Here is a 14,911-nt window from a genome sequence, read left to right as displayed (position 1 = left end):
TATGCAATTATGCATTGTCAGTGGGTACCATAAGAAACTTTGAAGATAATTGCTATAAAAGGGTTTAAAATTATATATTAAAACAAAATGAATGAATTGTTTGAAATGACACTAAAGGTAGGTTTACTCATACGGAAGACTACAATAGCTGTACTCTGAAGAGTAAACGTCATGTCAGTTGATATTGTAATTGTCTGTGTGTTGTTTGTGGATCTACAAGAATCCATGGATATTTGGAGAATACAATCTTTAGAACAAAGAGAGTTAAAGATTAATATGGATGGGATGGAATATGTTTTGAACAATTTTAGCTTGTTGAACAATGAAAGAGTAAAAGTAATTAAGATCTATGATCCACAAAAAAAAGGAGATGTAGAGAAGGGTCCTACATACAAAAATGATGGTTAATTAACCATTTGGGTTGTGGTGATTTGGTAAGATATATGGAACATATGGTGGATAATTTATTGATCCATGTTCAAATACTGACACTATTCAACCCCTGTGACCATGAAGGTTCGTCTGCAGTGACACCAAGGCATGATGCATAGACTCATGTTCGCAACAAGAGATTAGTCAGTGCCCGCTTTCAGTGGGCTTTCAAAGCTGGCCCGGAAACCCTTGTTAGGGAGCTCCTTTTCAAAAAAAAAAAGTGATGGTTTAATTGGAGAGCAATCACATGAGGTTTGTGCAATAAGCGAGTTTTGTTGAAATCGAAAGAAAATTCTACAAGATGTTACTATGTGGTACAAATATATATGATTATTAATAAGAAAAGTACTAAGATGGAAGTTTGCGTAACGAGAATGTTATGATGGGCATGTGGTAAAACGATGTTGTGGCTTCATAAATTGAAGCAATGTCAAAAATCGAAAATTTGAAGGAAAGAAGGTTAGAGTATTTCCTAAACCCCAAACCCTAAACCCTAGAATTACTTTAAGGCAATAAAATAAATTAAACATTCCACAACTTCGGGTTCACCAAATATTTTTATCGCAAACAACTAATAATTTGTTTTAACTTTAATACAATATTCTTTTTCACAATATATAGATGAATTTGCATGATGGCAAAAGTTGAAGGAAGAAATATACAAACCCGAATTTAACATGTTTAGAGACTTTAATTTGAAAGATAATGAAATATTGGCAAAAGTTAGTAAGTTCGTTTAAACTTGAAAAGATTGGGTTTGGACTTTGGACTTCTTAATTCTTATTATCCAACAGTTTTGGGCCGGAACATATTGATTTTAGCAAGTCACAATAATGATGTGATTTTTTTTTTACTAAAATCACTCATATTAACAAAAAAAAAGTTTAATTTGACAACATTTATTTATTTATTTATTTTTTGTATTTTTTTGTTAAACACTATTTTTTGTTTGAATAAATTGTTAATTAATTTTTTTTTTAAAATTTTTCTTTTTCATTCTCTTATGTTTTATATTTTTATAACTTTTTGTCAAAATTTGTGTATGTATCTTATATTTTATGGTTGTTCATAATTTTTTTTTTACATTATAGTACTTTTTCAAATGTTTCTAAATGAGTTTCATAATTATTTTTTTTACATTATAGTACTTTTTCAAATGTTTCTAAAAGAGTTTTATATTTTTTCTAGGATTAGACTATAAATGATCATCAAACACACTTACTAATCAAATTTACTTATAATATTTGATATTAAATTTTTTATTGTGACTTATTATTTACATTTAGGATTAGACTATAAATGATCATCAAACACACTTACTAATCAAATTTACTTCTAATATTTGATATTAAATTTTTTATTGTGACTTTTTATTTACATTTTGAAAGACGTTGTAATTTACAAGATTTACTAAGGGCGTGTCAATCGCTTTTTTTTAATGGGGAGGAATAGTGAACTTGTCAATATATGCGTTGTATGTACAGTATGCCCGAGCCATTTTAGTACCCCCCCCCCCCGGTTGACCTTTTTTGTTCCGCTTTTGCTTTCCCGGTTAGTTCGGCAAAATTACCTGGTAGCGGATAGCTTTTAGTGTTTAGTTAAACGCTACATGAAGTAGCATTTAGATTTAAAACGTTTTTTTAAATTAAACGCTAGAAACTTGTAGTGTCGAACGAGACTTTCTGTTCAAAGCGGAGCGTTTTGTCAAACGCTAGAAACTAGAAGCTCTCAAACGCTCCGAAACACTCCGTACCAAACACGCCCTAATTGAACAATTTACTTCTAATGTTTATGTTATTTAATAAAAGTTAAAAAGTAAATTATAGAAATGGTCCCTATGGTTTGATCGAATTTGCAGTTTTGGTCCATAAGTTTAAAATTTGATAGGTTACATCCCTGTAGTTTGTGAATATTGGACTGCAGGTCCTTGCTTCATATAAAACGACCAAATTACCTTTTCTTTGTTTTGTTTTTTTTCTTCTAACAATATTATATATATATATATATATATATATATATATATATATATATATATATATATTATTTGATCTTTATTTTAATAGAATTAATATAGATTATTTATAAAATTATTTTTATTTTTTAAAATCAATTATCTAAGTTATATAAAATCACATTATTATTTGTTTTTAGATTTATTTATTTATCTTTCTTTTGATGATTTAAAAATCTTTTAATATTTTTGATGTTTTATTTGAATATATTATTTGATGTTGTTTTTTTAACGTTTTGTTTGTTTACATTATATAATGAATTTTTTTTACGTTTTGTTCGAATAGACAAATTAAAATAATAACCCAAATAGTTTTGATGTTTTATTTGAATATATTATTTGATGTTGTTTTTTTAACGTTTTGTTCGTTTACATTGTATAATGATGTTTTTTACATCACTCGTTTATATGTTAGTGCTTTTTCGTTTATTGCCTAAATAACTATATTTTTTCGTATTATTATTTATGAAAAAAAAAACCAAAGTAAAACTATGCAATCTAATATATATATATATATATATATATATATATATATATATATATATATATATATATATCGTTAAAATAAAAAAGAAAAAAACGAAAAGTAAATAATTTTATTGGAAGACTGATAATTATCCGAGTTATTGTATTAATTTGTTTATTCAGAAAAAAAATTCAAAAAAATCATTATATAATTTAAACGAACAAAACGTCAAAAAAACAACATTAAATAATATATTCAAATAAAACGTCAAAAATATTAAAAGATTTTTAAACCACAAAAACAAACATAAATAAATAAAGCAAAATATAAATAATAATAATAACATGATTTATATAATTTAGATAATTGATTCAAAAAAGTAAAAAAAAAAATTAGAATTAATCTATATTAATTCTATTAAAATAAAGATAAAAACAGTAATATATATATATATATATATATATATATATATATATATATATATATATATATATATATAAAATAATAATAATAATAAACTGTTAAAAAAAGAAGAATAAAGAAAGAAATGGTAATTTAATCTTTTTATATGGAGCAAAGACTATAGAGCAATATTCACAAAACAATATTCATAAACAATATGGATGTAACCTATCAAATTTTAAACTTAGGGATCAAAATTAGATCAAACCACAAGTACCGTTTATGTAATTTACACAAAGTTAAAACAAAAATAAAAAAAAATTGTAAATCAAACCTCATTCTAAGCATACCATAACCATGACTTAAGAATAAAAGCCGACAATACATGAACTAAGATCGTTGTAAATTCATAAACATATCAGTTGTTGAAAATTTGTAAACTAATATACACATGCCAATTGGCAAATGACAAAACATGAACTAAACATACAATAACCGTGACAACTAGCAATACTATTAAACCATCATAATTGGCAATACAATGACCATAACCATTGTAGATGACATTTCATTAACCAAAAAATCTCATCGTGCATTTTCATTTTAAGTTACATAACCATAAGACATAGTAAACCCTAAACTATTGTCAACCGAACTTGCATACCAAAAGATATTAACAAAGTGCAATATTCAAACAAGTGCCAAAAAAGTATCAAACATAAGTAATCTTCACGCTTCCTCAACTTTCCTTGATATTATTTTCCTTCCCTTCATCATACTCATCACTAGCAGAAGTACCAAACTCTAACCACTAAAATGGCCATAGCGAACAACTTTGTAATTGCCACATGCTTCTAATTCTTCAATAGCACACTTAGACAAAGACTTTCACCAATGTTTGTGCAGACTTTGATTCCGTGTGTTTATCCACAAACTTAGGTGCTGTTTGTTTTTTGTAAAAAACCTCTTCAGACCTCTTATTGTTGCGCGGCGTAACACACGCGCAAAACTTTTAATCTCGCAGTTGTTTGTTTTTTAGAAGTCTTCAGAGTTAAAAACCTCTGCACGTGTTTTGTTTGACGCAACACTTGTATTGCCTCTTCCAACCTCTTCTTCTTCTTTTTTCTTGCTGAAATCTTGATTATATGTTGTTGAAATCTTATTTTATATTTTTTTTCGTTTTTTTTGTTTATTCTTATTGAATTTTTTTTTTGTTTTTTATATTGAATAATGATAATTTCTTGATGAAATATCATTATTTTTTGCGAAAATATCTTTATTTTTTTTTGTTGAAATATCATTATTTTTTGCTGAAATATCATAAATTCTTGCTGAAATGTCATACATTATTAAATTTTTGGTATTAAAAAACTATTTTTGGTTTATAAAATCAATTTATTTTTATTTTTTAATATCTGCAGCAGCATGCAAATATTAAAAAAAAACACGCTTCTTATTACAATTTGCAGCCGTTTGGTTCACCTCTTCTACTGCAGAGGGTTGCAGAGGTGGTCTGCAGACTTCATGAATTTTTGCTTAAAAAAAACAAACAGCAACTTAGACAACACAATGCTAGTAAATAGGGATACTTTCATCATAATTTAGTTCTTTCATCATGGTTTGAAGGTCATATATGAAAAATTCCTCACTGTCAATAATATCAAAATAGTTTATTAGTTTACATGATCGTTGATATAACTTTTTCCTGAGAACACAGTGAAAATCCTACCATGATGCATATTTATATTGAAGATGTTATGATATCCTCCTATAAAAAACAAAAAATAAATATACATGGACCTACTGGTGAGAAGAAAAATGACATCTACGTCAGGTTGTTCTAAGAGACCAAACATGTTCTGAGAGAGAATTATAGGAAAGGAAAAGGCAATAATCTCTCATCATGTGCGCCGCTCATGGGGAGAGTTAACGGGTTACAGGAAACAATGGTTAGCCAAAGGGACCAAGGGTGAAAATAAACAAAGAAGTAGGGACCAAAAGTTTAACTCAATCTTATGGACTAAACCTACAAGATTTTGGAGAGCTCAAGGACAATTTCTATAATTTATTCCTAAACTTATGAATTAAAATAGGATAAATATATATCTTTTTTAGACCGACATCCTACAACAATCTACATTCTTTCAGATATTTCTTTTAGAACACTTGTTAAACTTTCTGCGAATATTATATAACGAAGTCTGTTTATATCTGATGGCTGATATTTTTGTTGACTACTTGCACGATTATCTAGTAAGATCTCATGCAGGATTCTATTCATGTGACCAACTCTTCACGGGGCCCCTATTAATACAGCTGTAATCTGTCTCTTTTAAGTTTGTCCCCATCGTACAGGGCGTTGATAGTTGATACGGTGGCACCACCACCTTTTACAGTCACAGAAAGCGACGGATCACGGTGGTTCCATAACATCCATTGTCATCCATCAAAAAAAAGATAACCAAATCTATCTTAATCATCTTCCTAATTAAGATATAAACAATTACCATATATATATATATGATATAACAACATCATCCTCTTCTATTTCTTTAAGCTACTTCCGAACACGAACTAATTAGTCCCAAAGTGTACAGGAACTTTTCCGATCTAGTTCTAAACAAATGACTCAAAGAAAACCTCCCTGTTGGGTGTGAATTAGGGTTCGAGTTCTTCACCATTGACTCGCTGTCTTCCTTCACTTTAAGTATGCATTCACCAATTTCACTTCGAACTGCTTCAATTGTCTCACTTTTAACCCGATCTCCAGATGAATCCATCACATAGAATGTGTTTATAGCCTTTGATCCTCTCGTTGTCACCTCTGCACTCGTGACCGAAAGCCCGTTCTCTCTAAAGATCCGAGTCACATCCGATAAAAGCCCCACCCTGTCTTCCCCACTTAGCTCTAGCCTCACGCCCTGTATATATCATAAACATTTGTTACACATGACATAAGGCTTTTTGTCACCCAAAAAGGTGAAAGTAAAAGACCACTAATAACTTTTTTATTCTCGTAATAAAAAAAAAAGCTCTAGAAAGTTTGTTTCACTAATTTACCTCTGAAATCCGTCTCTTGATAGCTGCCTCAAGGCAATGAATCACGCGTTGCCTCTCGGCTTCCGAACTAATCGGACATCCGTCTGTATGGCGTATGTAAAATTCCTTAAACAACACAAAAACATAACATATTAGAAAACAAAATCCCATGATCAAATTAATGTTTTTCTAGAAGATTTAAAAGAATACCTGAGAAGCTTCAGCTCCTTCTGCGATGATGGTGGCATGAAAGACAACATATTGCATGTCAGTCAATGTACAAACCACATCAAACAGTAACTTAGGTCTATCGCGACACTTTGCATTAACGACAGTATACCCTTTTTCACTAAAGTTTTCAACTGTCACTAAAGGTTTCTCATTGTTGGAGCTTGTAGATAGATCGGAATCAGACCCATCTGTATCATAATCCCTATCTGCATACATCAATTGATGGAGCCTTCTTTGGGTATGGGTCGACCCGAGGGAGACCGCGGTTTGGGCGCCCCGTTTGTCTTTATCGCCTTTTAAAATGGAAACAAGAAGGTGTTTGATTTTAGTGAGTCGATCGGGATCTTCGACCGGGAGTCGGGTCGAGTTATCGGTTATATAAACAATTGAAGCCATTCTTGAATTATGAGTCCAGATTTCTGCAGCTACAACATTGCATTTTAGGTCTGAAAGAACTGCAAAGATTTCAGAAAGTAAACCGGGTCGATCACGCCCGGTTAACTCAATGGTGGTGTGTTGCATGGCTGATTGGACCCCGACTGAACCCCTTAACGATCTGAAACTGCACCCTCTTGGTCCAAGTGACTGCAACACATAACATTCTAGATTCAATGTTTGACTTTTTTGACTTCCAATCCTAAAGTTTGTTGGGTTAAAAATGTGTAAACATAGAAGTACTAAGTTGACATGACAGCTCTTTTTCATTAAAGAACATAACATGGGTTTTTGTACTGATGTTTGGTGTTTCAGAAAAATTGTCTTCATTCCAACACGAGATGTAAAGAAAAAAAAAAGTTTGTTTCTTGATTTTTATACCAAAAAAAACACAAGATAAAGCAGTCATGAACGCTAGCCACACGAATGGATAGAACGTGTGTGTGGCTTTTAGTAGCAACATATTCGATAAAGAACATGATAAGAATCTTGAATCAGAAAGTAAAATTCAGAGGATTTGGTGAAAGATTTAATCTTTTTACCTGTTGGATTCGATCAGCAACATTATCTTCTGTCAGCTTATTTCCATACTGATCAGTAACATGGAATACTGCAAGAAAATTAAGAAACATCATCTTTTTAGTCATAAATTGTTAAAATCAGTGAAATTTAATTTGGATTTAAGGCATTAAACTTGTGAATTACCATCCATAAACCATTCGCCATCTGAAGAAATGTAAGCTCTTTTGATTAGTATATTCAAATCTGTCAAAACCTGAACCACTTCTAACAAGCTCCCTCGCTTGTTGGCACTGTCAACCTACCAGATAAACAGAAAGCATTCACATAAACTTTGAATTCTTTTGTATTTGAAGAACATTGAGTTGATTAATTCGGTTATACCTTAATCAAGGTGGCTTTTCTGTCTGTGATGTTGTCGACAGTAACCCTACAAACGCATATACAGAACTCGTCAAGAAAGATACAAAGAGTCGCGAATTCTTGAAATTACCCCAATTTAGCCAAAAATTGTTCATCAAAATCAAGCAATTGCCTCGTAAATTGAATGAATAAAAACGATTCATATAAATCAAACGTAACTACAACGATTCAGGCCACACATTGTACGGAAAAACCAATGGCTAAATCGTTCAAATGCACGATTTGGAGCCGGAAAAGCGTAATTACAAGTTAAAGATTAATCAATTAAGTTAATTTTGATAAGAAGACAAACCCTAAATCGAATTGAAGAGGATAATAAGTGAGATTTTCTTACCTGGGTGGATGCATACGATTGAGAAGCTTGGCAAATTCTTGATCGACATTCAACGAAGGAGACCAACAATCCATTTTCTTGAATTTGTAAAGCAACAACGAGAGTTCTAGACAGACAATGAAGAAAATCAATAATTTGGCTAATCTTGAAACACTTGTTTGTGGGTCTCAAGTATGCGTTACGTATGAAATTCTAGATAAAGAAACGAGGAGGGGTGAAGGGGAATGATTGTGGATGTGTGATTAGATTGTATGGAGTTCTACTCGGAGGGACATACACGCAGATAAGAAAAAAGCAGGAGGAGGAGGAGAAGGAGGAGACGGCGGAAGAGCGCAGGGGAAGTAGACGACTACTACTGCTCTCCCTTTGTGTCTGCACAACTTCGCTCACTCGCCAGATAGGTATGATAATAATAAATCTCTTTATATTTGATGCTGTAATCTTATACAAAATGTTTAGACTTATATAGTAAACTTTATATTAAATGCCATTTAAAAAGTTTTTTTTATAGAGTTTGAGATAGGGACGAGAAGTTAGTATCAAATTAGTATTAAATTTTGATTTTGGTATTGGTATCGAAATGTTACTAAATTTAGAAATATGAGACGGTATTCGATATTCTAAAATCATAAAATTTGGGATTTGGTACCGTATGTACGGTACTAGTATCGAAAACCGTTACCGGTAATGTTAGTTCGACCCAGTAGTCAGTATTGAGTTTCTATCTATTTCGATATTCGGGATTTGCGGGCCGATACCGGTTCCGTCTCATGCTTATCCCTAATTTGAGATACCTATTTAAAACAATGACAAATGTTGATTTTTTTTATATCGGCAAAGTATGAACTATCGATAGGTGGCAAAGTGAAACATATGTATTCGATGGTGTGATAGAATTACATGAAACTCAGGGGTAATTAGCTTGACAAGGGGTTGAGGTGGATCTTACATGAGGCTAAGGTGGGTAAAGCTCCGTTGAGGTGGGAAAGGCGGAGCCTATGTTTGAAGGAGGAGACTGAGGTAGACATGTGGTTTTCTCTCTCATTGGCATGTTTTTGCCATTTCATACTCCTCGAGTTGGACAACACGAGATGGAACTCGACAATTTGAGTGGAGCTCGGCACCTCTCCTCCAAGGACCGATGGTTGTGAGTTATGGAATGTTTGACATTTGTAATAGTATGTAACCGTTTGTAGTTTTAATTACTGGTTTTTTGATCAAACTATCATAATTTGAGTTATGTTGTGACTATATAAATTGATGTTGTTTTTAACATCATTCTATATTAGACTATATAAAGATTAGTTAGGAATAAAGCTGAATTGCAAATAAAGATTGAATATATGACCAAGTTGTGTTCATTATATTAAAAAAAATAAAGGACTATGATCAACAATTGCATGATGGTAATTAAAATAAAACAAGATTAATTATTTTCTATATTAGAACCACAAAAAGGGTAAGATGGACATTTTTGTTTAAAAATTAAAATAGGCATTTGTAGATTTATTGGGATACATGCAAATTTCGCTTCTCATCTATACACTAAGATTAAGATCGGTGTAAGTTTAAAAATCTGATTATTGGGAAGAAGAATATGAGAATGAGAATGAAAGACATTTTTGAAGAATAAGACATGAATTACAAGTGTATAACTAACATTCTATGACAATAACTTTAACATTATTGAACAATACATGAATTACAATTGCATAACTAACATTTTTGAAGAATAATTTATTATTTTTGAAATAATAAGACATTCTTAAAGAATAAAACACAAAATAAGAAAAACACAAATTACAAGTACATAATATGATATTCTCGTAAGAATAAACATAATTTATAATAAAAATTAAAAAAAAATTCATGGGAATCGACATAGATTACAAATGTATATATGAAAATCTCATGAGAATGAAAGAATGGAAGAAAAAAAACATGAATTACAAGTACAAGGGTTGGATTTGCAAGTATGCTCTTTTCTTCCCTCTAAGTATCTACTGTATTCTTATAAAATATTTATTCTTCTTCTCTATGAATTTTGATGGTAATGTTGATGTTGTTTTTTACGGTTGGAAAGCTAAACAGTTAGAGAGCAAATGGTGGTGGTCGGTGGTGTTTATAGCAGACAGTGGTAGAGATACTGATGTTTGTAGACATTTTTTTGGTTTGTTTCACAGAGTTGAGCATGAAACGAGAATGAGAAGACGAGGTCGATCTCTATGGCTTGTGTATATGTTGTCATGATTCCCTTCGGCGAGTGACCCGACAACAGAAGGAGGCAGGGATGAATTGAATTCCAAAGGCATGAAGTTAAAGACCATTTTATTTAATTAATTGATTTACATAATTGTAGGCTTTTAAATTAATTGGTTTTCATAACTGTAGGCTTTAGTTTTGGTTATTTATTTACTTATTAATAAGTTATATGTTTGTTATTTTCGACCAAATGGCTTGTAGGATAGGGTATTAGGTGTTGGTTAAATGGTGACCCACAACCATATGTTGAGGGTTCTAAGTGTCTTTGGAGACAAAAGAAAAATAATAACAAAAGGGTAGGATAGAAAGTGCATGTGTTGTTCTAATAAAATTGTTTGTTATTTTGAGATAATCAATTACTTAGTGGAAAATTTCTGAAATTATCTTATCAAATGATTGTGTAACGTCCCAAATTTTAAAACTATTTTTTTTCATTTTTAAATCAAAGGAAATCATACCATTCAATCATGAAGAGTAAACATCCCATTGTTTTGATAACATAAATCATAATAATAAAATCATAAATGCGAAATATCTCAAAATCATAAAGCAGATGCAATGCAATCACGTCATGCCCTTCCACTTGCTACCAGAAGTACCTTAAACATTTAAACTTAAAACTATAAGCACAAAGCTTAGTGAGTTCCCTAGAATATCACATACAACACAAGTAACTAAACATAACAGTAAATGGTCGGTTTCAACTCATGTGAATGCTATGTGCCAACCATAGTCTTACAGTCACTTTCCTTGCTACAATCCACCTGCAGTCTTTCCCGCTATGTGTCAAACATAGTTGTAACATCCCAAAAATCATGACCAAAAATTTCATTTTAAAACCATAATAAAACCATAGTTGTCAAACCATTTATTCAAAACATATTTAATCAGAGTATCATGTCTAAACATATCATATCAGAGTAAACATCCCAGGCTAAAAACTTCTTGGTGTGTGCCATGCGATCATCCCGAGCTCTTCCCTCCGCTACCGGAAGTACCTGAAACCAAAACTAAAAACCGTAAACACGAAGCTTAGTGAGTTCCCCAATCTACCACATACCACATACATAACCATTCACAAGGGCCCCCCACCCGCTACATCGGGACTTTTCCAGCATCGGACTAGCTCCGGCATCGAGCGCCGCCCGGCATCAGGCCCCGTCTGGCATCGAGCCCCGCTCGGTATACAGATCTGTTTCTCTTAGTCCCCGCCTGTCTCTGGGCCTCGCCCGCTAAACACATACAAACATATAACATAACACATAACAAATAGCTAAACATACTCTACTATACTCCTGATCTAAGGCCTCGCCTAACTTGGGCCTCGCCCTTATCATGCTATTGATGAGTCATGTAACCCCGTCCACAGCCCTACTGATAGTGAGATACGGCCCCCCCGCCCACACTCACCTCCCTCCTAACTCGGGCCTCGCCCCTGCTATGCTACTAATGAGATACAGAACCCCGTCCATACTTAGCTAGTGATGAGATGCGAGACCTCGCCCACACTCACCTCCCTACCATGCACATACAAGTATCACACAGACAACAAGTATAACTAGCATACTAACATACCTCGGGCCTCGCCCGGTATCAGATGGTAATCCGGAACATATATCATAATAATGCCTAGGGCTAACCCCCGGGTCTTCCTACTATACACAAACATAATGGGCCGGCATTGTGGCCGTAGACCCATGCATACAGTGAGGAGACTCACCTCGCACTGCTGAACCCTGCTGATACTCCTCTGGCTGCTGACTGGCAAATTCCCGAACTGCTGACCCTTCGGATTTCCGAACTACCAATACCAAACATCACTTAGTCCAATACAATAATCCTTCTTAGGGTAAAATGACCATTCTACCCCTAGTCCAACTTGGTCCATATCTAAGGCCCAAAACTAAGGCCCAATACTAGGTAAGCTTCCCAAGCCCACTAGTGGCCCACTAATGGCCTAATTTGCTAAATCGGGCCCAATCCCTCCAATGGGCCTTACCCTCAGCCCAAACATTTCCTTTACCTATATTATCTGACTGCTGATGGCCCACTAAGGCCCAAGAACCCAAAGCATGGCCCAAACCGAGGCCCAAAAATGCAAAGCCCAAACTGATAGAGTACGCGAGGCGTACTCCTATGTACGCTAAGCGTACTAGCCAAATGGTATTTACGCTGGGCGTACCTGCATGTACGCTCAGCGTACTCCCCCTGTTAAGTCACTTTCCCATTAAGTGCTTAATATGCTACTCCAAAAGCTACAAACATAGATCCAAATCCTTTTCCATGTCTTAATCCATAAAGTCACTGACTTAGTGACTTTACATGGCCCAAACAAGCCCAAACAAGCCCAAACTCCCAAAATGATATTCCACTGCCATAAAGAGGGCTAGATCTCATGCATGAACCCCTTAAGACATTCAATATGGAGACTTTACTATTTATGGGACCTTTTTAGCTCTGAGGGTGGCAACCCTAAGCTCAAATACGAGATTTCATCAAAAGATCCATTCATTGGGCTAAAAGAGTCCATAAACTCCTTCTAAAAGAGATCTAAGAGAACAATCATCAAGCTCAGAACTTTATACCTTGAAAGGGTATGGAAAGAGGCAAAAGTCCCAGATCTACAACTTCTCCTTTGATCTACCACCTTGCTTTGCTCCTTCCTTGCTTGGAAAATGGTTTCATAACACTAAAATGTTCACTAATGGCCACCAAAGCTTCAAGAACACTCAAGGGAGGACTAGGGTTTCGTCGTGGCTGTTCAAGGGTGAAATAGAGGCTGACCCTTGAGGCTTATCATTCTTTTTATAGTGGCATGCCCTAAAATTTAGGGTTTCTGGACTGTGGACGTACGTTGGGCGTACCTCCTGTACGCTGGGCGTACGCCTAAAGCACCCGCTATCCTTCTCCTTTATACGCTGAGCGTAACCCACTCTTACGCTGGGCGTACTCGCACGCTTACCACCTTGCATGCATGGTCCTTTCATGCCATCTTTCTCCATTAAGGACCAATATTGCCAATAACTTCAAAGTGTCATAACTCCTTCGTTCCAAGTTCGTTTCCGACGAACTTTATATCCACGAAAAGGTGGCGAGAAGCCCTACGCTTCTAGAGACACCCCCGGCCCAAAACCTCTCGAATAAAAACTCAAAACCCATAAAAGACCAAAACGCCCTTAGCCTTGGCCTCTAAAATCCATAAACGGATACTTTCGGAACAGGGTGTTACAACTCTCCCCCACTTAAACTAGACTTCGTCCTTGAAGTCTCTCCTTACTAACACCCATCTCCCCAACAACTGACCTGCGGAACGCAACCAATGATTCTACGCGCGAAACAACATCCCGAAGACACTGAAATCCAACTCAGTCTTCCATTCTGAAGAAGACGAACTTCAAACTTCCGCAACCCCAAGCTACTTCGCACACAGGAACCATCCAGATAGACACTTCTGCCCAAACACCATGTTGCCTCTTGCCTTCTTTCCAAAAGAACGGGGACCTCCCAGTTCCGAACCTTTCAGTCCACCACCCGGAATACCGGATTCCCTCCGGTCACCGAACCCAAGCTCAAACCCTCAGTCGCTCCCAGCGACCTCTGAAGAAACTTCGGCTAGCTAAAACTACTCTATCTACATTGCCACCCTGGCTCCCTAAGCCATGGGATCCTCGATCCCCTAACTTGGCCCTACGGTCTCAACCAAGTCCCACCTGCGCTGCTATAATCAAATGGGCCTCGCCCACGAGTCTCACCCAACTACATCTCGGAGTGGCCTCTCCCACAGGTCTCACCTATCTTGGGCTATGCAGGCCCCACTCCATCCTAAAACTCAACGAACTACTCTCTCTATCGATCTTCATCATGCTAACTAGGAGATACGGGCCCTCGCCCACACTCCTCTAACTAGGAGATATGGGCCCTCGCCCACACTCCTCTAACTAGCTGCTAACGAAATGCTACGACTATCCCGCAACCTTACCCTTTTCCTCTCCATCTAACTGTTGGAGATTGCTACAACGACCCTGTAGCCTTACATCCTGACTAAACTCGCATCCTGCCGAGAAAATCTCCCACCTGGTTCCCACCCAGGTACCATCTACCGCGAATACACGAACCCAATGTTGGGAATTTTCTCTAACTCCCAACTTGCGCGCTCCTCTATCCTAACAACCACTGGGGCTGCTTTCCTTTCCAACAAAGTTGCAAACTCATCCCAATTTGCACTTACTCCTGCTCCTGACCTCTGGGATAGTTCTCCCCCACTTCGATTTAACTAGATCCCTATAGTTCCCAGCTTGGGAAGGATTCCCAATCCCTCTCTCCCTCTAAAGGGGTCGATCTGCTGACATCCAACGCT

General features: G+C 35.2%; 1 protein-coding gene across 1 annotated transcript; it reads right to left on the bottom strand.

Annotated features, from left to right (window-relative positions):
• Nucleotides 1-5,799: 5,799 nt before the first annotated feature.
• On the bottom strand, nt 5,800-8,712 carry LOC145165873 (ACT domain-containing protein ACR4-like). The gene is made up of 7 exons (XM_079084788.1): nt 8,293-8,712; nt 7,920-7,965; nt 7,722-7,836; nt 7,559-7,626; nt 6,561-7,166; nt 6,372-6,476; nt 5,800-6,232 (listed from the first exon to the last, which is right to left on the bottom strand). Exons 1-7 carry the CDS (start codon nt 8,364-8,366, stop codon nt 5,864-5,866), a joined length of 1,383 nt encoding a protein of 460 aa, XP_078940914.1. The 5' UTR covers nt 8,367-8,712; the 3' UTR covers nt 5,800-5,863.
• Between the last annotated feature and the right edge of the window lie 6,199 nt (nt 8,713-14,911).

Source organism: Lactuca virosa, chromosome 3 (genome assembly GCF_052849685.1).
Source record: "Lactuca virosa cultivar CGN04683 chromosome 3, Lactuca_virosa_CGN04683_v6, whole genome shotgun sequence".
Lineage (NCBI taxonomy): Eukaryota > Viridiplantae > Streptophyta > Magnoliopsida > Asterales > Asteraceae > Lactuca > Lactuca virosa.
Note: the sequence above shows the minus strand (reverse complement) of the source record. Positions and strands in the feature narration are given on the sequence as shown.